Below are 24,965 nucleotides of genomic sequence, written 5' to 3' on the forward strand. Positions count from 1 at the left end.
AATTAAAAAGTGGGGGAAAGGTAATACAGGAGATGACTGTTCACTTGTGAAGCACTGCAGAGCTTTGTTGTAAAACGAGACAGTTCGAACAAAAAAAAATGTAGTCTTTGGTCACAGAGTCTGTAAAAGAAACTAGCAATGAAAGGATCCAATCCAAATGTGGTCTTGATTCTTTTATATATGCTTCTTTAAAATCATAATCACATTTTAAAAATAATGTCCAAATATTCCCCCGTTTGCTTCACTCCTCACCCTTGCCTTTTAAGATTTGGAATCCCAGAACTGACTTTTTAAAAACAATGTTCTAAAATCTGAGAGAAGATTCACCTCCCACTTTATTTTTTTAAAAAATGGTTTTGAAGCATTGGTAGTCCACTAAATATTTTAGACATATTTGCAAGGCTGATATAGTGGATGCCTTATTATATCATAACAGTTTTGATGCTGAAATACAGTGGTGGTGAAAGCCCTGCCTTCTATCATATAGCCTACGGTGTGAAGTAGGCCCTCTATGAATGATTACATGTGGACAGTTGTTCACTTGGTGGCTCTGTGGACTCCTCCTCCAATATGCCCTCTTAATTTATTTTATTTATTTATTACATTTCCCAATCTCAGTCAATATATGAACATGGACTGGCATAATTTAAGAAAAATCTTTGACCCAACAAACCAGCATTGCATATCAATTAACAAAGAACACACAAAACGACTTACAGTAATTGAAAGTCTTTCATTCTTATGGTCAAATTCTATTTTTCCAGAATATGATCGTTGACTTAACAAGGAGTTAAAGTAGTATTTGCATCGCATAGTAAGGAACCTTCAAAATGAAAATATTAAAGATACCAATGTAAAAAGAACTGGAAATATATTTACAAAAGATTAATAAAAACGGTCAATTTCCAAAATAAGGATTTGGAATTGCTTCATTTTTCAGCTTTACTTAGTAAAGAAAAAAAATCCTGTACTTGTACCCAAAAATAGGAATATGCTTTTTGCCTGGGCATGGTGCAATCAAATCAGAAAGATTCTCATTAACCATAGTTCTCATTTCATTTGAAAGGGGAAATGATAGTTACCAACTTCAGAACAAGCTAAATTTGAACCACTGTTTAATATATCAGCTCCTTCTGCAGTTGGTAGCCATTACCCAATTCAGATGAAATGGGAAACTATGGTTAGTTTCATTGGTCTGTATGCACAAGGCTCATTCTTATTTCACTTGTCAAAATACTCCTGTTTAGGGACTCTAATTAACTATAATCTTGTTCTAGTACAACTTCTTTGATAGAGTACCTGTTTTAAGTAATATACAACTAATTTAGTGTTCTACAATATAGCAAAATTTCCGGAAGAGCTTGATGTAAAAATTCATATTTAAATGAAAAGTTAATAAAACCTAGTTCTACAAAGAAATCCAGTAACATGGAGCTAAAGTTCATAGGGTGCTACAAGCCATAAGACTCCCAAGTGAAATATACTGTGTCTCAATCAAAAGCTCTGCTTAAAATAATATATTCCACACTGCGAGGGGAAAAAGAATGCAAGTGTAAGGAAACAGGGCCCCTAGCATATTCTAAGGGAGCGGTCTTCAACTGGTGGACTGCGACCCAAAGTGGGTCTTGAGATCAGTCCAGATGGGTCGTGACAAAGATGTTGCCATGTTGGACATGGAGAAAATTGTGAAAGTGGATCCTATGCTGCAGGTTGGGAGTACGAGGTGGGTCTTGGATCTGGACCAGTTGAAGACCACTGTCCTAAGGTACACTGTTAGTCCTAATGGCTCAGCACTTACACACAAAACATTGCACTTTTGCCCTTGTAACATTAATAAGCAGCATTTGTGCAGCAGATGATGGTTGCAGAAGCAAAAGTATAATTGTACTCTTGCATTTTATTTTATCATTCTGGGTCTTGTCAAAATGATGGAGATAGGAACAATGGATCTCCTCTCATATTAGTGGGTGATTGTTGTTGTTGGTTACTACGGCTTAGAAATAAACATATAGCATCACACCAACCTTCTAAACTGCGAGTATGTTTTGTATCTCTGATTCATCATTTCGTCCAATAGTTTAATGAATTTCTTCAAATTCTTGACTTCGCTCTCTGCAGTCTGGTATTTTTCTTTTGCTTCCTGAAGCTGTCTGCATGTCAATAAAATGTATCAAAAATAAGGATTAATTAGCTGAAGATTATGTCTTGGATTCTAAGATAGAAATGTTTCCTGTCTCTTCCTCCTCCCTGTAGCTCCCTGAAAAGCCTCCCTGGAGGATTGGAATGCTTTGCTGAACCATATAGGATGGGGTGTGGGGAACTGCCCAAAATCAAAATTAAAATTAAAAATACTTAAATAAATAAATAAATAAATAAAAATCAGGTGGATGTGTGCCCAATTCCCCTATCTCGTAATACTAGAATTTGAGATTCCCCAATTACATTGACTGCTGGTAGATTCACAACAGAAAGAAGAAAATACTTTTCCAAGGAACACAGTAGCAATCAGAAGATAGAACAATCACTAGTTTACACTGGCTTTAAAAGTGGATTAGACAAATTCTAGCAAATTTCAGCAAAGAAAAAACAACACACAGAGCAGACCATCTCTTTTAATATCTATGTTTATGGTATCAAACAGGCAATAAGGAATTCAAGAAATTCCTTATATGAATATTACACACCTTATATGAATATTATATGCCTTTCTCCATCCCTGTATACCTGTCACTCAAACATACACATACAAAACAAGAAATGTTTAATTTACCTTATTATTTCTTCTCTATCTCCTGTACGTTCTCTTTCTGAATTTATCTTTTCTCTTAAGCGATTCATTTCTGTATCAAGGCTTTTAAAGGTTCTATTTACTTCTATTCGCTCTGGATGGATCTCAGAAGCCTTTGTAATCAGTTCCTAATGAACATAATAAAACATGGCAAAAAAGGTTTTCATTAATCCTCTGCATATTTTGCTTGAAAACAGTGTAGCGATATCAAATTTCCACTTCATATTATTTATATAGCTTCAAACAGGCACACAATGTAGAGTGTTTGTTTTTAGTGTAGCTATTTAACAAGAAATCACATCTAACATGGCAGGATTAGATACCCGGGAAAGTGCAGTACCCTATATGTAATATACTGTGGGTCCCAATTAAGCTTCTTTGCTCTACAATGCTTTTAGAGAGTGGTTTGAATGTCCCCTTCACACCGAACTGGAATAGAATTTTACAGTAAGCGACCAACTTTCCATTCCCTGTCTAGTATGAGGAATCATCCATGATGTGATGTTCAAAAGCCCAGACCCCGCAGGATGGGCAGAAGGCATAGGTGAAGATCTACTACTGAGGTGCCACCCATACAAGTCTACAGATGGAACAGACCATTCTCCTTCCTTTCTGGATAGTTCCTGGAGAGTTACTATTGAAAAGGTGGAAGCTGTAAGTTGGTAATGTTTGCTTATGAACATGATTATGTTTGCTTATGAACATCAGGAGACTCTGTTGTGCAGCCTGGTGAAGAGTGCGGGGTCTGCTGAGGGGTGGATAATTTGTGATCCCTCCCCCCCAGACTTATCAAATAGTTTTTGCCTGTGTTTATGCTTAGGTGGTGGTGAAGGGGAGAATTCTGAGGGAAAGACTCCTGATCATACTTGTGTGAATGATTTCCAACCCCCTGCTTGTTACTTGGAAGATCAGCCAGATTCAGTCTGATAGTTTGCTGGATGGTAGCAATCAAGGCCTCATTCTGTCTTGGGTTGGAGGGGGAGAAAGGACTACCATATTGGAGTGGGGCAGGGAGGGCTGTCTGGCGATACAGAAGCAGGAGGAGAGAATGAGGAGTAGCATGTTAGAGCAACCTACTGAAGGAACCATCTCCAAATAATCCCTCTGGTGGCCAATGCAGGTATCACAAGGCCAAGAAAATGGAGGATTGATTTGATGGGGAAAGGGCTGGAAATCATTTGCTTGCATGCCCTGTGGTAATGATTGTGGGTGCTCCTGGATCCATTTCTGTCACTGGAGGTCCAGGTGGCCTCGGTGACCTGGAACGCCCATTACCACCTTTGGTTGGGAAGCCAACTATGCCCAATCTTGGATAAGGATAGCCTAGCCATGGTCATCCATGCACTGGTAACCTCATGATTAGACTACTGCAATGCACTCTATGTGGGGCTACCAATTTGTGTGGACTGGAAGCTGCAGCTAGTGCAGAATGCAACAGTTAGGGTGCTCACTGGGATACCTAGCTGTGCTCACATAACACCTGTGTTAAAAGAATTGTCATGGGTATCTGTTAGCTACCGAGCTATGTACAAAGTTATGTTATTATCCTATAAAGCCCTAAACAACTTGGGACTAGGAGAGTTAGAAGACTGCCTTCACTTATATACACCCAGATGACATTTAAGATCTGCAGAGGTCTTGCTTGATCATTCCAAAATGAACACAATGTCGCCATAAAGAACCTTGACGGTGTGCCTTCTCTGTAGCAGCACCCACCATCTGGAAAACCTTCCCTCGTGCAGTTCAGGAGGCAGAAAATGTAACATCCTTTAAATGCCTTCTGAAAACACATCTTTTCACACATCTTTCCCTGGGCTGTAACTGCTGCTGAGTTTATTTTGGTTTTACACTGTATTTTTAGACTTTTAAACCTTTGTTATGTTATGTTGTATTTTATGGTTTTAACTGTGAACTGCCCAGAGAGCCTCAGTTAGTGGGCAGTATAAAAATGTAATAAATAAATAAACATCAACCTTGTCTTCAGCCTTAGCAAGTGCCAGAATAGTGGAAACAGTGTTGAGGTTCATATCCTTCTGCTTGGATCTTGGATATATCTCTCATAGCTCTCTGCTTCCTCCATCTCCAAAAGGGGCCTGAAAGCAACTTGGACCGGTTAAGGCAGGCACAGCTGAGCGCTGACAGTGGCTTTGCCTGGCCACACTGGGCTTGCCTAAGGGTGGTTTTTTTGGGAAGTACAAGGTGAATTGAAGAGGATTATAGAAATAGAGAAGATATGGAAATGAAGCCAGAGATCACAAGAAGAAATAGAGAATGAGGTTTAGAAAGAGGTGTGAAGAGAAAAGAACACGGTCAATGCTGGGTTAAGGCAGGGAGTGAACTGCAAGAGATGAGCCATGGAGGCCTGGACCACAGCAAAGAACTTGGATCATATGTTCCCTATCTTTCCCGGGTGGTTGTGGGAGTAACCTACGAAGGATGCCTCCTCCCAATGGACTGGATTTGTTTCCATGTGTATTCCAATAATTTAGTGTGCATCTCACCAGCAATGAAAAGCTTTAAGTCATATTAAACAAATTTAATACCGCTAATTGTCCTTCTTTTATAGCTAGGCCATCTGTAAGTGTTTTTATGGATTCCAAATGGGCTCTTTCTTTCTCCTCATAATGTGTTAAGTTAGTTTTACTTCTCTCAAGTTCGTCGTCTGCTTGATGTAATCCATCCTGTTAAGAAAATATAAAATGTAAATTAATTTTAATAATTTCCAAATGGCAACCAAAACAATAAATTGAAGTTGATAAATCAACAATGCAACCCTATATAAGTTAACTCAGAAGTAAGCCCCATTATGTTTAATGGGACTCACTTCTCAGTTAAGCGGGTATGAGATTTCAGCGTCAGTCGCAATTGCATTCATCTATCTAATACAGTAAGTACAATAAAACTGAGTGACAAGCATATCAATAAAGCTGTATTCTTACATTTATTAGTAAATGAAACCATCAGGCAATAAATACTACAAAAAGTTAGGTTGCTTACATGTAACTAGAGTTCTTCGAGTGGTCACCTGTACATTCACACATGAACGGTGCCTCGAATCAGGAACTTCTAAAGCTGAGAATATTTTTGGCGGGAACCCTCCCTCACCGTCCCACCACACATACTCCAGCGGGTTCCCTCCCTTTCCCTCAGTTCAAGGAGACCAGCATTGTGGCCCCTTCCAAACTGAGAGAAATGCTCGATACCAACATCAACCTTGATGCTGACAGTGAAGCAGGGTCAGTGGGTGGTTTGATGGATTTCCCTGGAAAACATGATGTGCCAGTTTATATTATTGGCACTGAGCTGGAGGTCACTTAAGCTAGCATTACTCCTCAGGAGCTGGATGGGGGTGGATTAGAAAAAAATGCCTCCTCTCCACGCCTTTTAGACCTACAGGAGTTCTGCTCTTCTAACTCTGGATCTAAAGCACTGTATTCAATATTTGGAATGTTCTGGTCCCATGTCATTTTGAGAGAAAAAGAGAAAGAGAGAGAGAGAACACAAACCTTGACTGGGCCTGCTTCTTCTTGTACATGATGGATTTTGTCTTTAATTGCAGCAAACTTCTGCTCTGCCTCTTGTAGAATACGTTTCAGTTCCTCCATTTTCTCTTTCTGCTTATGTATACTGTCTTTAACAGTTTCAATCTTCAGCTTGTTCTCTTGTATTTCTTCTTCCTGTTAAAAATATTTCCAAGTTAAAATTGGGTTTGGATCTATCCAAGACAATCCTATATTTAATAGAGATGTGGCATAAAGCATGCAATAAGGAATTTACAAACTGCACACACCCACCCCACAAATGTCCAGTAAAGGTAGCTACTGTTTCACCATTTTAAATCTCATGAAATCACAGCAGAAGGTATTCATATGATGGGCCAACATTATGATAATTGAAAGTACATTCAACTGCACCACACTGTCATTTTAAACCATCTGTAAAATTACTTTTAGGATTTTATTTTTATTTTGCGTTGGTTATTTTTGTTGTGACAGACTAATGTGGAAATCTTATACGCACTTTCTAGCAACTAAGTCCACAGTACACACATGCATATCATTTTACTTCAAGAATCTTATGACACTACAAGGTTTATTGTAGCATGAAGTGTGATCCACAAAAGCTTAAGCAACAATAAAACTGCTAGTCATTAATGTGCAATGAGGCACTTTTTTTTGTAATTTAAATTCTTAAATTAACTTGTTCAGACATGGGAGATCCACAATGAATCACTGTATAGTTTTAGCTCATTTGGTGGAGAAACATTGCAGATCTTCCAAAGGAAGACATTTTGCAGTTTTTATTAATGTTAAATCTGTATTTGATTCCGTATCTTGGGACAACTGATAAACCTTAATGGATAAAAGGCTGGGTTGTTGTTTTTTTAATAAAAGCTCCTTATTTAAATACACTATAGCCCACAAAGGATGTTATCCAATCACATAACAAAAGGGGATCATAGCAACTGAGTATCCTTAATCTGTATGTAAATTATATCATTCCTGTTGTGTGCCTCATCAACTCTATCCCTATATACTGGCAAGTCTAAAGATAACAATTCTTTACACAATCAATGTAAAAATATTATCTATAACTAAGGGCACAATCCTATGGGTTCCACTCCTGATAGACAGAGGATGGCCTATCCTATGCCCTGTTGACAAGGGACGGAGGCAGTTTTCCCTCTGTGAAAAATGCAAAAAGCAGCTAGATAGGCCTCTGAGCCCATCTAGCTGATTTACCTTTTGGTGGATGGGGTGGGCACCGGAGAGCAGTTGTGACCTCATAAGAGAAACTTTTCATGGTGGCTGGGAGGGCGTGGGAAGATCCATGATTGGATCTCCTCCTCCATGTTTGTAGCTGTCTACAGGTGTAGAGGTGATCTGCAGCGTCCTATGGCACCCCACGCAGTGCCTAGGGGGTCATAAGACTGCTCGCTAAGGTGGGCCTGAGATATACCCTTAAAAAAGGGTTTTCTCTTATTGTCAAATAAATGATTATATACCAATTATGATAAAATGAAAATTATGGTCTTTTCCAAAAGTGTTGTCAAAGGCAGATGGATCTTGGATGGGCATCCTATACAGCAAGTGACGAAATCCAAGTACTTTGGTGTCATAGTTCTATCTTCCTTACCTTGATTAGCTCATAAGCTTTTTGCCCTACAACAATGGAGAATGGGAGGCCCTCCAGATGCAACTCCCATCAACCCTAACCAGCATATCTAATGGTGAGGGATAATGGGAGTTGCAGTCCAGCAAAATTTGGAGGGCCACGTGTTCCCCCTCCCTGTTTTATAGAACAGTATAGTTACAACAGTAACTATAGTAAGATATGATTTTACAAAATGGGGCAATTCAGTCCTTCTGTATTCCAGGTCTTCCAAGCTAAATCCCTGGTGTAAAATTTATTTGTACCTCTACATGGATTGTAGAGGTACATTTTAAACTTGCAGTGGTTGTCAAATTTTTGGCATAAACTTTTATGCCCGAATGTGTGCCTTCTTCAGCAGCCTTAGAATAAAAGCTCTTTACTAGATACTGATTAACTTGTTTCTTGCTCAGCTAAAAAAACCCACAAAAACCCAATGCAATCAGATCCTCAGAATTCTTATTGATAGTAATAGGAATTATTCTCTGTACTCAGCACACACACTTCTATGATTCAGATATTATAAAGAGAGTAGGTGACCAAACAATTCTTACTAATGCAGAGATGTCCACTGACTGGTGTTCTTCTACATTCTCAAGGTCCGTAATTTCTAGCATTGTTTTTTTCATTTTTATCTGAAATGGAAATGAAAAGAAATATTCTGCCAAAAAAAAAGCAACAGTAGATTTCACAAATCTTGGGCTTTACTTCTGAGTAGATATATACAGGATTGCATTTTTAAGGTTTTCGATTAAAAATGGGTAACAGTATTTAAAGATTTTAAAACAACTAGTTTAATAATTTTAAACAATGACTTGTAAAATCACACTGGGGAAAAAGGCATCTGAGCTCTGATTTCATGTTCTGAGAATTAAAGAAGAAATAGCAGCAATTGATGTAGAGCAATAAAGAAGGAAAGGAAAGGAAAGGAACCTCTCGTACAAGCACTGAGTCATTGCTGACTCTTGGAGGGACGCCAGCTTTCGCTGACGTTTTCTTGGCAGGCCTTATAGCGGGGTGGTTTGCCATTGCCTTCCCCGGCCATTATTACCTTTCCCCCAGCTAACTGGGTACTCATTTTACCGACCTCGGGAGGATGGAAGGCTGAGTCGACCCGAGCCGGCTGCCTAAAACCAGCTTCCGTGGGGCCGTGGGGAGAGCCAAAATACCAAGACTGATATGGTTGGAGGAAGACATTTTCCCCTTATTACAGCTCATGTTTGGCTTAGTCTGATTGTATTAGTTTGTATTATTTTATCAAACTATTTCCTCAACTGCATGTTGTTCTTTATTCACACGTGATTTCTGCTAACAGCAGTAGACTGATATGTAGGAGAATATATTAAAACAAATCAGCAAGATCCAGAGCTCAGTTTTAACCTAGATGAAAATTAAGTTGAAGGACTCTACCTTATTAAAAACATCCCCAAAAATGTACAAATTTATGTAATTATGGTTTCATAAAGTATACAACTGAAGACAAACAAAACAGTGTTGCAAAGCAAAAGGACTAGCTGTTTCCCCCCACCCCCAAGAATTAAAAGTGAAATAGATGAGAATTAATTTACTAAACTTCTTTAAAAACAAAGGACACCTGTGTTATAAAGTGACATCTATTGTCTAAAAATAGTAGATTCTCAACATCCACTAGAAACATCAGTGGCAGACTGGTTCACTCCAAGAGATACCTCTGGCTCCTTCTTTAGACTCCAGAAAGGAGTCTCCCAATATTCTGTGGCTGTGTATTCCCAAGGTGAAATTAGGCACTGCAGGTGCAGCCTGGTACCCTATTTCTTCGATTCTAAGACACACTTTCCCCCCCATATAAACATCTCTAAAAATGGGGTGCGTCTTAGAATCGCGGGTGTGTCTTAGGGTTTTCATTTCTGTTGGTGGTACTGAAATTAGTGTGCGTCTTACAACTGATGGTGTCTTACAATCAAAGAAATACGGTAATTAAAAAAGCTCTTAACAGTAAGAAGAGGGGGAAAGGTTTTTGAAATTCAGAGAGAAAGTAGAGAAGGATAGGGAGGAAGAAAGAAGTGGAGCAAACTATAGCTACAAAGGGCCTGAGGAGCTACTCCAACAACCTGTTCAGAGCTAAGCCAGGAAACGGAACTGGAAGTAGGTTGCTCTCCTACATGAGAAGGCAATTCCATGAAACTGCATGTTCCTGCCTATTGGAGTGATAGGGATATCCTCTCCTGCGGGAAAAGTTGTAATGTGTCGCACAGCCCTGGATGATGCTCACAGAATTCAAGAGTTCCATGTAACCCTGACTGAAAGACACTTTCCTATGCTCTAAGTGTTTATAAGATTGTCAATTGTAATTTACAGAAGCATTTGTATTCCCAATGCTGGGGGGCCGTGCCCCCTAGACATTTTGTGTGCGTTGATACTTTTAACACAATAAACATCAAATTCAGGAAAAAAACCAAGAATTACTCATATTCTAAAAAGATTCTGTAGTACTCTGACATATACCAAGCCAATTCAAAGTTCCTTTCCAAAGTGGCAGTTACTTTCTATGCATCTCTTACCTGTAATTCCTTTCGGTGCCTAACATGATCACTAAGTAATCGGTTGTTCTCTCTTATCTCTTTCGCAAGAGAATGTATTCTTTGTAGAAATACTGACAGATTAGCTGTTTTGCTTTCAACTTCTTTCTTCAAGTGGCTTAAAAAAATAAAACTTGTTTTTACATATAATGTTTTAAGCAGAAGTCCCAGAAATGGTGCAAATAATTGCAGAGAAAGCTGGTAAGTAGTTGATGCTAACCTTATGTCTGCTTCTACATCTCTACTGAGGAATCTGGGCCTGGGATATTCATTAGAATAATATCGATTCTCAAACACCTGATCACCATCAGCAGTGAAAGCTTCTTTACAATTTCTGGGAGGCTTGTTTTGCTGCATAACTCTACGAGCTTCATGATTACTCTAAGAAAAAAAACAACCACAACAAAAGTATATTCTCTGAATCTGTAACACTTCGGGTGAAGAGAGCTTTAAAAAGGAACTTGACAACTGAAATGTTTAAACATATATTAGTGATGATTAAGGTATTTTCTGTCAACAGTGGAATTGTCCTTTCAAATATCCTGCTGAAGGCCACTAGGCACATTCTAATACTGTTTGTTGTCTACATTCATCTTTATGCAAGGAACCTATTTCAAGAATTTCTTTTTTCAGATTCCTGAATATTTCTCCCCTGCATAGAGAGAACGGTGTTGCTCATACAGCCATCCGAGAACCTCCTTTAATCAAATTATACCTCAATTACTGGTATAGTGATGGGAGACTAGCCATGCAGGGTGGGTTGTTTTGAGAACCCACCCTGCATGGCTACACCCACCCACCCACCCACCCACCCACCCAGATGACTGGGAATACAATGTTGTTGGTGTTATAAAAACCTAACCATACCAAAAATAACCAATATCAAACCAACCAAACATATCTCAACATACAGTCTTCCTCAGTGGTCTAGTGCGAAGTATATGGTCTAGTATATCTAAACAGATTTACATTGTATGTAACACATACAGTACAACAGTGAATTCTTATGTGAATCCATATGTTTTAACTATATAGATAATATAGATAAAAATATTATTAGATTTTGCATGAAACTCTATCCTCACTCTCTTCCAACATAATTAGAAAGTCAATCTGAGAAACTTTTATGATTTCAAATTATTTGTTTCTTATAGGTGATACATTCATATCATGTAATTAATTAACAGTCTGGGTAATACTGAGTGAACTGAATTATCACAAAAAGATGAACTAAAGTTTGTTGTTGTTTTTACACATTACAGACGTAAGAGTTAAATCTTACTTTGATTAGCAGGACTGTTTCTATCCCCCTCATGTCAATTAAGCAATTGACTACTTCTGCATTAGCAATGTCTAGCGCTGTCAAGACAGATGGGAACTCAGGATGAAAAACTGCCCTACAAAAAGAAATTAAAGCAGTAATGTACATATTTTAACCTGTGACAGGGCAACAAATTAGTTCATGTTTAGTCTTACAAAAGATAATAGTTAAATGTTTAGAAGCACAAAAGTATCCAGAACGTTTGAAAAAAGTCATTTAAGATAACGCACGAGGCTATATCCAATGATGCCTGCCGATGAATAGATGGATTCATTCCATTCACAGAAGTCTTTAATCTAATGGAGGCCTCTGCTAATGAAAGGGGTGCAGCACCTTGTATCACCTCTCACACAGTTCTGGAGGGCTAAACTCCCCAGAGTTTTGATGGTGGGGGGACCGATTGGTAAATACACATCTTCCCTTCCATTAGGTAAAGTCTCTGCTGGATCAAAAAATATTTTGCAAAAGGAAGAGCACCACCAGATACAAATCACTGAATTTTAATAAATCATCTCAAAGACATCATCTTCTAAAACTGTTTGGATAAGCACTTCAGAGACTACAGAGATTTGTGCTACTGTGAGTCAGTTTAAAACAGTGAATGTTAGCATGGAGCAGGCAGAAATATTTCATTTAATCATGTAGTATTTCCCATTTAGTTCAGCAGGCTTGCTCCCTAGTGAGTATACTTATGATTGTAGACATAGACACTACACTTTGGTATTCTGAAAACAAATCTGCCATCAAAGAATTGGAAAATTAAAAATCCATATATTTGAAACAATGTATTTAGTACCATAATATTCATTAGTAATAAGAGTATGAATTACAATGCAGTTAGCTTATTACAACTAACACTGAAACCAACAGTTCAACCAACAGTCCTTTATATTCATGTAAAATACCTATACACCCTTAACTATAAAATAGAATATTAAAATTACAATGATTTTAATCAAAACAGATATATAAATTAGGTCTGGACAAGAAGTGTCAGGCACACTCACCTTGGCCTTACATCATAAACTTTACCCTGAAAAGTATTAACAATGATTTGGGGACGACTACCACGTTGACAGAACTTCGACATCAATTCCTGCAACACTCTTTCATCTTTATGATTGTCACAGCAAAATGCCAGAACCAGGCCTTTTAAACATGTTTCCACAGCCAGAGCAAGTTCAGCATCTTTCAGATGAATAAAAGCACCTAAATTCAAGAACCAAGACTCAGCATAGTATGTATCATATTAAACTATTCCAGTTGTGCAGGCTGTGGTTTTCAACCTCTCTCCAGCAACAAGCACCACCCAGTGATGAAAAAAAACCAGCTGTAACATTTCTGGAAATTTTGAGACCATGAGGGGGGGGTTGTGTTTTTTTGTAATGGAGGGGGTGTTTCCAATTTAAAAAACGAAAATTTTGGAAAAACTGAAAAATAACTTTTTAAAGGGCCCTTTACAGGTCTAAAATCATTTTGTTGCTTTATAGTCTTTCCCTACCTGGTGCCCTCCAGATATTTTGGACTTCAGCTCGCATCAGCCTCAGGCAGCATAGCCAATGATCAGGAATGCTGGGCACTGTGGCCCAAAACACCCGGAGGGCACCAGTTTGGGGAGGGCGGCTTTAGGAACAGAAAGCAGCCTTTTTCCTTCTAAAGTTATTTTATGCGGAACTTATTTTGCTCATAAAATTATCGTTATATTTTAAAACTTTTAAAAGTAAAAGTAAATTTGTAATTATTGTCTGAATAGATCCGAACTAAATTAAATGACTGCTAAAAGACTCTAGAGAACAAAAACCAAATTTCAATAAAGCACATTTACTGTCAAGAATACCTAATAGTGTCTCTACTCACATGATAGGAAACTTAGCATAATTGGCTATCAGTAACATATACTTTAGATGAATCAAATTAACCAATCATGAATGTGATTGTTGGGAGATCCAGGACAAGTAAAAAAAGTACTTCTTCACACAGCACATAGTTAAATTATGGAATTCACTACCACCAGATGTAGTGATGGCCACCAATTTGGATGGCTTTAAAAGGGGGTTGGATAAATTCCTGGAGGCAAAGGCTATCAATGGCTACTAGCCCTGATGGTTGTGTGCTATCTCCAGTATTTGAGGCAGTAAGCCTGTGTGCACCAGCTGCTGGGGAACATGGGTGGGAGGGTGCTGTTGCACCATGTCCTGCTTGTTGATCCCTGGCGGATGGCTGGTTGGCCACTGTGTGAACAGTGCTGGACTAGATGGACCCTTGGTCTGGTCCAGCATCAGGGCACTTCGTATGTCCTTAATAAGGAATGAAAGAAAAAACTATGCTGGGAAAGTTACAGAGAGCATTAAAGAACCTTTTCCGCCAATGGCTTCACGATTTCCAGACATTTTACATCTCTAGTTTTCCTATAAAAAAGTGTGATTGCATACATACAATCAAATCTAGTCAGGTTCTATGACTGTATTCAGTGACTGCATCTAGAATTTATAACCTTTTGAACAATAGAAGAGGCAATGCTTATTTTTAAAGTGACCTTGGCCTATGAATATGCACATACTAATTTTAAAAGTTTTCAAAAATTGCTCCAGAGCTACCTCAGGACACTATCCCAAGCATATGTTTTTTAACCTTGCATTTTAAAAAGACTTTTGTCTTTTTAAATTCTGTTACATATCTATTTTGATATTTAACAAAATAGAGCGATTGCAATCTGCCCCTCCTCATCCTAGTTACAGAAACCTGAAACATTACACACACAGCCAACGTCAAAAGCATCTGCTGAAGGCCCACATTCCAGCAGAGGCCCACGGACAAGAGCTCCTTCTCTTCACCACTGCAACTTGTTTGTTCACCGGCCTCTCACTTCTACCCAGACAATGGTGGTGGTGAGCAGCAGATGGCACTGCCTACTTACTCACCTGCTCTCTGTGTGTCAGGCAAGTAGCAGCAATGATGAAAAAAGAGGATGAGGGACAGTAGCAGCTGGTGACAAGGGCAATGAGCAGACAGATTTGCTGATGGTGACACATCTAAGGGCCCTCAAAATCCTACATGCACTCAAAGACAATCCCATATTTACCATTCAGTTTGAGAAAACTTAGGCTGCAATCCATATCTTCTGGTCAATATTTTTATAATTTGTTTATAAGCAGTACAATTATAGGTTACCTAGGGGTCCTATTGGTTTGAACTTAAACAGCTTCTGCTGATGAGCCCTTTCAATTGCTTGACAAAGGTCTGGCATATATTGTCCAAATCTTTTCAGTCTATTTGTTTTACTCTCATTCAACTCTTTTAGCTGTCGTTGTTGATTATCCAATGCTCGTTTCAGTTCATTTTCTTCTTTCCTAAAACACCGAACAAATTACTGAAATATCACGAATTATTAAAATATTAATTCCATTTCTATAGCCACAAGACATCTTTGCACATGATTTGATTAACTTTTGTCAGGTACAATTGACTTAGCAAGCCTTCGAAGTCTGATTTCCAAAGCTGTGGAATATTCATGGCTGACAACACATTCTCCAGATGCCTCTTCTCCAAAGGAAGCTTCTAGAAAATTGCCTTTATTTGATTTTCTTTGTAAAGTGAGATGTCAGATATATCTACCAAAAATGTAGACATCACCTATCCTCGCTCTTGCAAGGAATATAAATTGGAGTGGGCAAAAGGTAGATCTCCAGATGTTCTGAAGTTTAATTCCTAGAAGCTCCTGCGAGCATGGTCAATGATCAGGAAAGTTGGGAGTTCAAATCCAAAACATCTAGATATCTACTTTCTGTCCACCTGATCTAAATGATCCCATGTCTCTTCCAAAAGTACACCAGACAAGGATTGCACACACACACTTCTTTCATGCCACTGTGGAATATCCCTTGCAGGTGCAAGCTCTGGACCCACTGGACAACTACAAAGAGGGAAGCAAGCATCGTGGCTGCTCCCCCCACCTCCCGCCCCTACATGCAACCACCATTTGCATTATTGCCCATGCTGCTTAGCAGGCTGGTGTGTCGTCCAAACTAAGTGTGTACTGGGCATGCCCACCCTACAACCTCTGCACATTGTAAGTTATAGGGTGGGTATGCACCTCCCTGCTGCGCACCGATGCTTTCTTCACTCACTGAGATCATCCAAACCCAGTCAATGTCTTAACACAACCGGAAGAATGAAAATGGAACATTGGTACTTACCGAGAAGGTTCCTTCTGGGTTGGTGTGCGGAAGGCATCCCACAATGGGTTAACTCCCCCTATCGCCCAGGAAAAGCAGGGACTCACATGACTGAGTTTTAAGCCCTCTATTGGTCTGAAGCTCCTCCTAGCCAGTTCCGTCCATGGCTAAAGCTCGGAAATTGAGAAAGGAAGCATCTCTTTGTATCATAGGTAAGGAAGAACCACAGAGGAACAGATAACTTATTAGTAAGTACTTAGAAATCAATCTGAGAGTACAAACTTTGAGGATCCTTAGGAAAAGGTCTGGCCGGCTAAATGCAGAGACAAGTGGCCTGATAGACTCGGTGGTGTTTCAGGGTGTGGTTGGGATGCCTTCCGCACACCAACCCAGAAGGAACCTTCTCGGTAAGTACCAATGTTCCATTCTCCAGGTTGGTGTGAGGAAGGCATCCCACAATGGGATATGCAAAAGCTAAAAACCCCTTATCTGGGTGGGAAAATCTTAAGCCGAGTCTATTGTAGTCCTACAACCTGCTGGAGGACTCTCCTGCCAAAGGAGGCATCCGCTGAGGCATATGTGTCTATTTTGCAATCTTATGAAGGAATTAGGACTTGTCCAGGTGGCCGCCTTGCAGATTTCTGCCAGAGGGGCATTAGTACTTAAGGCGGCTGATGTGGCTGCTGCTCTAGTGGAGTGAGCTGTGACTCCTAATGGCTTGGGGAGGCATGAGGCCTCATAGGCCGAAAAAATACATGCTTTTAACCACCTAGCTAGGGTAGATCTGGTAACCTTCTTGCCCATAGCCACAGGGTGAAAGGAAACAAACAGTGAATCAGATTTTCGAAAGGACTCTGTCCTTTTTAAGTAAACTTTAATGGCTCTGCGGACATCCAGCTTGTGCCAGGCCTTCTCCTGTGGATGAGAAGGGTTAGGACAGAAAGATGGCAGAATAAGCTCCTGTGACCTATGGAATAGCGTGTTGACCTTAGGGATAAAGGTCGGGTCTGTTCGAAGGACGACAGAATCCTTATGGAAGGTGATGAGGCCTTTTCTGATTGAAATGGCAGATAACTCTGAGATTCTGCGAGCAGATGTTATGGCCACAAGGAAAAGAACTTTTTGTGACAAAATGCGTAGTGGGATAGAGGCAATTGGTTCAAAGGGAGGTTTAGTCAATGCAGAAAGTACAACATGTAGGCTCCAGGAAGGAAACCTATGGACAATGGGAGGACTCTTGAGTGCGGCTCCACGGAGGAATCTTTTGATGTGAGGGTGTGAACTTAGTGGCTGCCTACCAGGCCTGGAAAGGACTGATGACAGGGCTGACGTTTGCCTGCGCAGGGTACCCGGTTTTAAACCCATCTGAAGGCCTTGTTGGAGAAAGGCTAGGAGTTCCTTGACACCTGTTGCCCGTGGAATAAGTTTCTCCCTTTCACTCCACCTGCAGAAGGACTTCCAGGTTGTTTCGTAAATTCTGGTGGTGGAGTCCTTGCGGGATGCCAGCAGGGTGGATATGACCTCCTCAGAATAACCCAGAGTTAAGTAGATGGACCTCTCAGCAGCCAGGCGGCTAGTTTGAGCCAATTTGGGTCTGGGTGCAGTACTGGTCCCTGAGACAAGAGATCTGAGATCTGGGGCAGGAACCATGGACCTTGCACTGCTAGGGCTAGAATCTCGGAGAACCAGGGGCGTCGGGGCCAGAAGGGGGCTACTAGGACTACAGTGGCTTGTTCCTTTCTGATTTTTTGTAGAACTCTGGCTAAGAGGGGGATTGGAGGGAATGCGTAGAGCCTCTCTTTCGGCCAGTTGATATATAGTGCATCTATCCCTTCGGCTCCGTAAGACTGGAATCTGGAGAGAAATCTTGGCAGCTTGTGGTTTTGCCTGGATGCAAACAGGTCCAGCGTTAGTGGGCCGAAATGGTGTATGATTCTCTGGAAGACTGCTGGATGTAGGCTCCATTCCCCTGGGTCTATTTGTTGCCGACTCAGATAGTCTGCTGTATGGTTCAGGGTCCCTTTGATGTGTTGGGCTGATATGGAGGCTAAGTTCTGTTCGGCCCATAATAGCATGCTCTGGGCCTCCAGGTGTAAGGAGAGGGATTTGGAACCCCCTTGACGTGTTATGTGGGCTCGTGTTGTTGTGTTGTCCATTCTGACTAGGACATGAGAATGTTGCAGATGGCGTGAGAATGCTTTTAGACCCAGGTGTACTGCCCTGAGCTCCAGCCAGTTGATGCTGTGGCATTTTTCCTCTGCATTCCATTTTCCTTGGGCCAGGAGAGAGTTGCAGTGGGCTCCCCACCCTTCGAGGCTGGCATCTGTTGTCAGTAAGATCCTCTGAGGCTCCTGGAAGGGGCTGCCCACCTGCAGATTTTGGAGGTCTTGCCACCACATGAGGGAGTCTCTGACGTGCAGAGGGAGAAGTATTGCGAGGCGATCCCTCCTTGCTATTTGAGCTTGGAAGGGCAATAGGAACCACTGAAGGGGGCGAGAATGCAGCCTGGCCCATGGGAGAATGCCGAGGCATGAGATCATTAAACCCAGAAGATGCGCAGCATCCATTAAGTTGGTTATTCTTTGCCGATGAATTGCCCTTGAGCAGTCCTGAAGCTTGACTATTCTCTCTGGGGAGAGGAATATTAAACCCTTGGAGGTGTCGATGAGTGCTCCTAGATGAGGGAGGACCTGGGTGGGTGTGAGATGGCTCTTTTTTCTGTTTATGACAAAGCCGTGTCTTTCTGGCACTCGACAGTTGTCTGTAGATCCTGCGAGGCTTTCTGACTGGAAACAGAACGGATAAGAAGGTCGTCCAAATATGGATAAATATGCACGCCCTTTAGCCGGAGATGAGCTATTACTGTCACCATGATCTTGGTGAAGTTGCGGGGTGCCGAGGATAGGCCAAATGGAAGTGCTTTGTACTGGTAATGATAGTTCTGGTACGTGAAGCGTAGGAATTTTCTGTGAGGTAGTGAGATGGGAATATGCAGATATGCCTCTGTGAGGTCTATGGAAGTCAAATATTCTGCTTTGTGAAGGGCTTCTTTGATGGTTTGCAATGTCTCCATACGGAATTTTCGATATTTGACAAACCTGTTCAGATGCTTGAGGTCCAGAATTGGTCTCCAGCCTTTGCCCTTTTTGGCTACTAGAAATAAGATGGAATAAATACCTTCGTATTTTTCTATGGATGGTACTGGTTCTATCGCTCCTATTTGAAGTAGACGCTGTATGGCGGTAGATAGGATGTGATTCTTGGTGGCGGATTGTGATGTGGGGGATGGGGTGAACCGAGGGGGAGGTTGTTTCCAAAACTCTATGAGATAACCATGGGAGATGGTGTCCAGGACCCAGCGATCGTCTGTGGATTGTTCCCATGCTGGGAGGAAATGTTGAAGTCTCCCCCCGATGAAGGGTTCCCTGGCGTCAGAACTGCTGTCGTCCAGACCTTGAGGCCTGGAAAGTAGAAGGGGGTTTGGCAGAAGCGCTAGAGGAGTTGGCGCTTCTGGACTGAAAGCGGGATCTGGACCATGCTGGTTTAGGAAACCTGTAGCTTTTGGATCGAAAGGAAGATTGGTTAGTGGTCCGGAATGGGCGAAAGGATGTATAAGACCGGATGAGTTTTTTATCTTCTCGCCGGAAGGATGAAGGCATAACTTTTTTCTTATCCTTAGTCTCTATGAGGACATCTTTTAAGGCCTCTTCTCCAAAAAGGTGTGCACCTGTGAAAGGTACAGTCGCAAGATTTCCCCTTGAGGGAAGATCAACATTCCAGTGCTTAAGCCAAATGGAACGTCTGGCCACATTAGCAGCTGCTATGGAGCGGGCTGAAAACTGAAGCGCATCTTGTGTAGCATCAGCCAGGAAGGCAAAAGATTTAGAGAGTTTGAGCAGTCCTCTGTATAAAGTAGGCTGATCTAATTCCTTATTGTTTATTATGTCTTCCACCCATAAGATGGAAGCTCTAGCGAAAAAAGATGATACTGCTGAGGCCCTTAAAGCTAATGCTGAAGCTTCATGCGCCTTTTTTAAAGCTGTATCTGATCTTCTTTCCCCGTGGTCTTTTAGGGGAAAGTCACCGTCTTTTGGCAATACAGCACCTGAGAGCAAGGCCGCCACAGGGGCATCTACTAATGGAATTTTTAATTCTTCCATCACATTGTGAGGAAGAGTATAAAACCTCTGCGCTGTACTGACTCCCTTTTTCCCCTGGAGGGGAGATTTCCACTCCTCCTTCATTAATTTATTAAAGGAACTGGGAAAAGGTACCTCTCTGGTGGTTGGCTTGGGTTCTGGAAACATCGCTGCCCCTCTAGATAAAGATTGCTGTTTGTCGGGTTGTACTGGCTCACTAGCTAGAGAGACAATTGCTTTGGACAATAAAGGTAAAAAATCCTCTTTGTTAAAGAATCGATCAGCCGAGATATGGTCTGTAATTTCTATGTCTGACCATCCACCCTCCTCTCCTTCTGAAAAGAACTCCTGCAGTGACATTATGGAGGAATCACTGTCATGGTGGGGCTCAGCCAAGGGGGTCTTGGATTTGTTAGAGCGACCTTTGGCTATGGAGTGTGGGTCTGGAGAGTCGTCCCCAGAGCCTGCTGATGAGTGCAGACTATGGGAAGAATTGGGCTGTTTTGACCTGAAAGCCTTATTTTTGTTTTTTGTTTTATCATTGTTTTTATTTTTGTTTTCTAATTGTGGAGGAGGAGAGGAGGAAGACTCAGAAGTGTGCAAGCCTCTGGTGCGTTTTGCAGAACGGCTTGATCTCAAGGTTTGCTTGTCTAACAAATGGTCAGACAGATTATCCAGTACTGCCTTAGTGATCTGTGCTAAAACAGATTTATCTATTTGAGCCATGCTTAGGATAGGCGTTGGGGCTATCTCATTATTCTGTGGCTGAGCAATGGAGGAGGTGGAAGGAGGAGGGGCTTCCCTTTGCAAGTTGGAATCAAAACTGCAACTCAAAATGGCCGCCCGCTTTGTTTGGCGGGAAACATCCACGTGGGGGAGAAAGAATGGATTTGATCTCACCCTTGATGCTGTTGGAGCATCCAGCTGCTCCGTTGCTTCCTCCTCTTGTTCTGAGTGGAGAGGGTGGCGTGCTGAGCCCCCGACTCCCTCAGTCTCGGCCGCATCTTTTGAGGCCGGGATCGCACTGTTCCTGGTGTGTAAGAGACTCAGCGAGGGGCCTTGGCCTCCGGGCTGGTGATCTCTTTGATCCTCCGGCTGGGAGACTCAGTAGGCAGCCGAAGCCGGCAAACTGGTTATCTCCTTGACCTTTCTGGCAGGTCATCCTTTTGTCTGCTGATGGCTTCCTAACGACTCTCACATGAGTCGTTGTTTTCTTTTTCTTTTGAGGCTTCGAAATGGTTTTCTTTGCCGGAGGGGTCATAGAGAATGATAGGCAAGCGGCAGAGAAAAAGAAGCAGAAAAGGGTTTTTGTTTGTTTGTTTGTTTTTGGTAAGAGAAAGAAAGTCAAAGAGGTAAGAAGTTTAAAAAGTGTTAGAAATAGAGATAAGTATAGGCTTGAGATAGGAGGAGATGAGAAGTAGCTCTGTCCTGGGCGAAAAGCAGGGACGAACTGGCTAGGAGGAGCTTCAGACCAATAGAGGGCTTAAAACTCAGTCATGTGAGTCCCTGCTTTTCCTGGGCGATAGGGGGAGTTAACCCATTGTGGGATGCCTTCCTCACACCAACCTGGAGAAAATCAGACTTTGGACATGTCGTTCAAAACACTAATTAAGTAATCAAACAGTTACATCTATTAAGCTTACTTAAGCCTAGCAGAATCCTCCTCGTATGTATATATAGCCTGTTGAAACTGTTTTATCTGCTGATCAATTGCTTCATCTTGATCATGTAATAACTCCAGCTGCCGTTTTAAGAAGTCAGTTCTTTTCTGTTTTTCCAACTTTTCAGGTTCTGAAATCCGTTCAGCACTGTAATATTACATAACCCACAGATTATTTTATTCAAGAAATGATTTGACAAAATTACATCGTGCTAATAAGAAACAGACATCAATAGTAAGATTCTATTTATATCTACAGTGATTTATTGCAGTATTCTTTTTCTTTGACAGTTTTAATGCATGCACTAAAACAAGAAAAATCAACATTAACTGACTGCTGTCTCACATTCCCACTTTAAAACAGGATAAGTAAACAACAAAACAACAACAACACAGTTTTTAAGGCTAAATTTACCTAGACAGCACAACATACACACTATTGTGTTTTGTCATTCTATAAACTTGTCCAAATTCCTCTATTTTCAACAAAGGTAATTAAGCAGAGACCCGATATGCTCAAAATCCACACAATACTAAAATAGCTGTTACATAAAACACACAGAGAAATGGGCTACTCAAAATAAATTTAAACTCCTTAGTTTTTCAACCAACTTGGTCAATTTGTCTAAACATAAAAATAGCAGGCAATTCTGAATTCCAGTAAATTATTAATGAAATATTATGAAACAGGACAGATGTTTACATTGCATGTTTTAAAACATTGCATGTTTTAGTGGAAAATCACCATCACATAGTTTTTTCCTTTTCTTTCTTCTGTTCACAAGAACATGTAACATGTTTAGAAAGAAAAAAACCCATTACCTATTTTTCAGTTCTTCAATTTTCTGATGAAATTGTTCATGGTCTTTCACCAAGCATTTCAATTCAGCTTGAGACCGATTAAGTGCTGCCTGAACAAGAAAACCAGACCTGTGTTAAAAAAATTCTGGAAAAGGCTTACAGTGAACATTGACACAAATACAGCATTACTGGAGAACTGAATTCTATTGACAAATATCTTAATTTGTTTTAAATAGCTTTTTTTTGTACCATTTCGCTACCTTTTTTGAAATTATATTCAGCTAACTCATATTCATGTTTTAATTTTACTACTTGTGCCTACTTCCAGTCCAGGCCACATGATACAAAATCCAGAAACTTCTCATCTCACTTTACGGAAGATGTGCACAAAATACAACGCTTAAAACAACATTACTGTAAGGTAGCCGCATATTTCCAGTACTTTGAGAGAGGACTTTCCATCCACAAACCTCAGCGTCGTTGTATGCTTTTCTTTTTGCCTTTACATCTGTTTTTGAAGTGTTACATGAAGGTTCTAATGTCTTTGCTTCTTCAAGTATCTTCTCTAGTTTGTCCTGCATGGTTCTATGTTTTACTTCTGCTAAATTTACCTTAACCTGAAAAACAAACAGGCGAAAGTCATAAAGTAATCAATAATATCAAGAAAAGTAAGGGGAACTGGCAAATTGAGGCCATGATTCAGATAAAGGTATTTATGCTCAAATCTTATTGAAATTAATGAATCAAGTGAGTCATGACTACACTGGAATGGAACAAAGTGAAAATAATTTGCAGATAAGGTAGGATCTAATCTCAACTCTACCTTGCTTTCCAGTTAACTGTCATACTGGATTTCATTAACCTACTATCAGGACTCCAGATTGTGAACTGGAAACATCAAAGAAGAGCCAAGTATGGTACAAACTGGTGAACCACCTAGGACAGTAGATGCTTTGCATTGGAACACCTTTTAGGCAAAAGTGTCTACCATTGGCCCCTCTGACAGGTAAGCAATATGAAGCCACTGGACTGACAATCACATTTTTACCAATCATATCTTTTAAAAAGTTAATCTTACTGATTCACTTGAACAAAAGAACCAAAGTAATTTGTGTAAAGCTTTGCAACAAACATATATACCTGCCATTCTTTGACTTTCTCAACAAATTTCTCAGTTCTTGCTTCATGAGCATCAATATCATCTCTGTGTTTTTTTACTTCGCTTTCAGTATCTCTCACCTAAAGTACAACATCAAAATTAACACCATACACTAAATACAATAATAATCACATTAAGCCCACTTAAGTTAAGTAAGTTACTGAAGCATGCAATTACCATCGTCCAAGCTATTTGGTGCTGTAACACCTTTAATTCTTTTTGCATTTCACTCAAAGCAGCAATACATCTATAACGCTCCTTCTTCTCCAAATATTGCTTCCTGAGTTCTTCAAGAAACTAAAAAAGGAAATACAAAATGTTGATGAATAGAGGCGGCAGCAGTATACTAGAATACTTTCTCAATTTTTGCTAGTGACAGAAGAGTCATGAGATATTAATAGTACAACCTGTTACAAGAAATGACTGATTCAATAAGTAGCCCTTAAGCCTAACTCAGATGTTAACAATTCCAGTTCATCATTGACTGGACTGAAAACAAGCTCCAGTTTCGCATCTCCCATCTATTCTTCCCACTCTGCTTCGAAGGTATTCAACGATTTTTAAACCGTCCCTGCTCCACAAATTCAAAGCTTTGATGGAGCTCCTTCGAACCTTCGAATTGCGGCGTGCACAGCTCTAAACTTTGAGGTTACCAGAGCATAAGCCAAGTTTTCCCTGTCCAGATAGGAGCATAGCTCTCAGAAAGGCGCAAACTGGTGCCATACACTTAGTGAAGACTCGGGGAGCAGTAGAAAGACCAAACGGAAGCACTTTAAATTGGAAAATGTCTTCCCCTACTATGAACTGGAGGAATTGGCCATGGTCAGGGTAAATTGAGACATGAAAGTAAGCATCTTTGAGGTCAATGGAAGTGAACCAGTCCCCTTGGGAGAGGAAAGGTAAGATGCTTGCTAAGGAGTTCATCCAGAATTTTTTAGGATTGATGAACTTGTTCAGGTCTCTACGGTCCAAAATAGGTCTTAGCCCCCCATCCCGTTTAGGAACCGTAAAGTAGCGGGAGTAGAACCCACACATTAGGGCATGAGTTGGTAATCGCTCTATGGCGCCCTTCTCCAAAAGAGACTTGGTCTCTTGCAATAGAGTGTCTGTAGGTGGAGAGAACCTTGCAGTTCCTAGGGAAGGGAGGGTAGTAAACTCAATTTTGTAGCCCCAAGAAATGATGTTGAGGACCCACCTGTCGGTGGTAACGGTG

The 24,965-nt window shown here is 40.7% G+C and overlaps 1 protein-coding gene across 4 annotated transcripts in view; it reads right to left on the reverse strand.

Moving 5' to 3' along the window:
* The window catches only part of SMC6 (structural maintenance of chromosomes 6), a 53,266-nt gene that overhangs the window by 11,891 nt on the left and 16,410 nt on the right, over positions 1 to 24,965 (reverse strand). For all 4 annotated transcript variants that reach the window (XM_063125188.1, XM_063125189.1, XM_063125190.1 and 1 more), the window contains 16 exons: positions 23,930 to 24,049; positions 23,734 to 23,832; positions 23,064 to 23,210; positions 22,615 to 22,703; positions 21,776 to 21,940; positions 14,990 to 15,168; positions 12,826 to 13,027; positions 11,780 to 11,894; positions 10,718 to 10,878; positions 10,480 to 10,615; positions 8,494 to 8,574; positions 6,295 to 6,465; positions 5,332 to 5,469; positions 2,771 to 2,916; positions 2,025 to 2,150; positions 718 to 823 (listed from right to left, as the gene is read on the reverse strand). In XM_063125188.1, the coding sequence (XP_062981258.1) occupies positions 718 to 823; positions 2,025 to 2,150; positions 2,771 to 2,916; positions 5,332 to 5,469; positions 6,295 to 6,465; positions 8,494 to 8,574; positions 10,480 to 10,615; positions 10,718 to 10,878; positions 11,780 to 11,894; positions 12,826 to 13,027; positions 14,990 to 15,168; positions 21,776 to 21,940; positions 22,615 to 22,703; positions 23,064 to 23,210; positions 23,734 to 23,832; positions 23,930 to 24,049 (2,181 nt within the window). The remainder of the gene's footprint in view (positions 1 to 717; positions 824 to 2,024; positions 2,151 to 2,770; positions 2,917 to 5,331; positions 5,470 to 6,294; positions 6,466 to 8,493; positions 8,575 to 10,479; positions 10,616 to 10,717; positions 10,879 to 11,779; positions 11,895 to 12,825; positions 13,028 to 14,989; positions 15,169 to 21,775; positions 21,941 to 22,614; positions 22,704 to 23,063; positions 23,211 to 23,733; positions 23,833 to 23,929; positions 24,050 to 24,965) is intronic.

This window comes from Elgaria multicarinata, chromosome 4, assembly GCF_023053635.1.
Source record: "Elgaria multicarinata webbii isolate HBS135686 ecotype San Diego chromosome 4, rElgMul1.1.pri, whole genome shotgun sequence".
Taxonomy (NCBI): domain Eukaryota; kingdom Metazoa; phylum Chordata; class Lepidosauria; order Squamata; family Anguidae; genus Elgaria; species Elgaria multicarinata.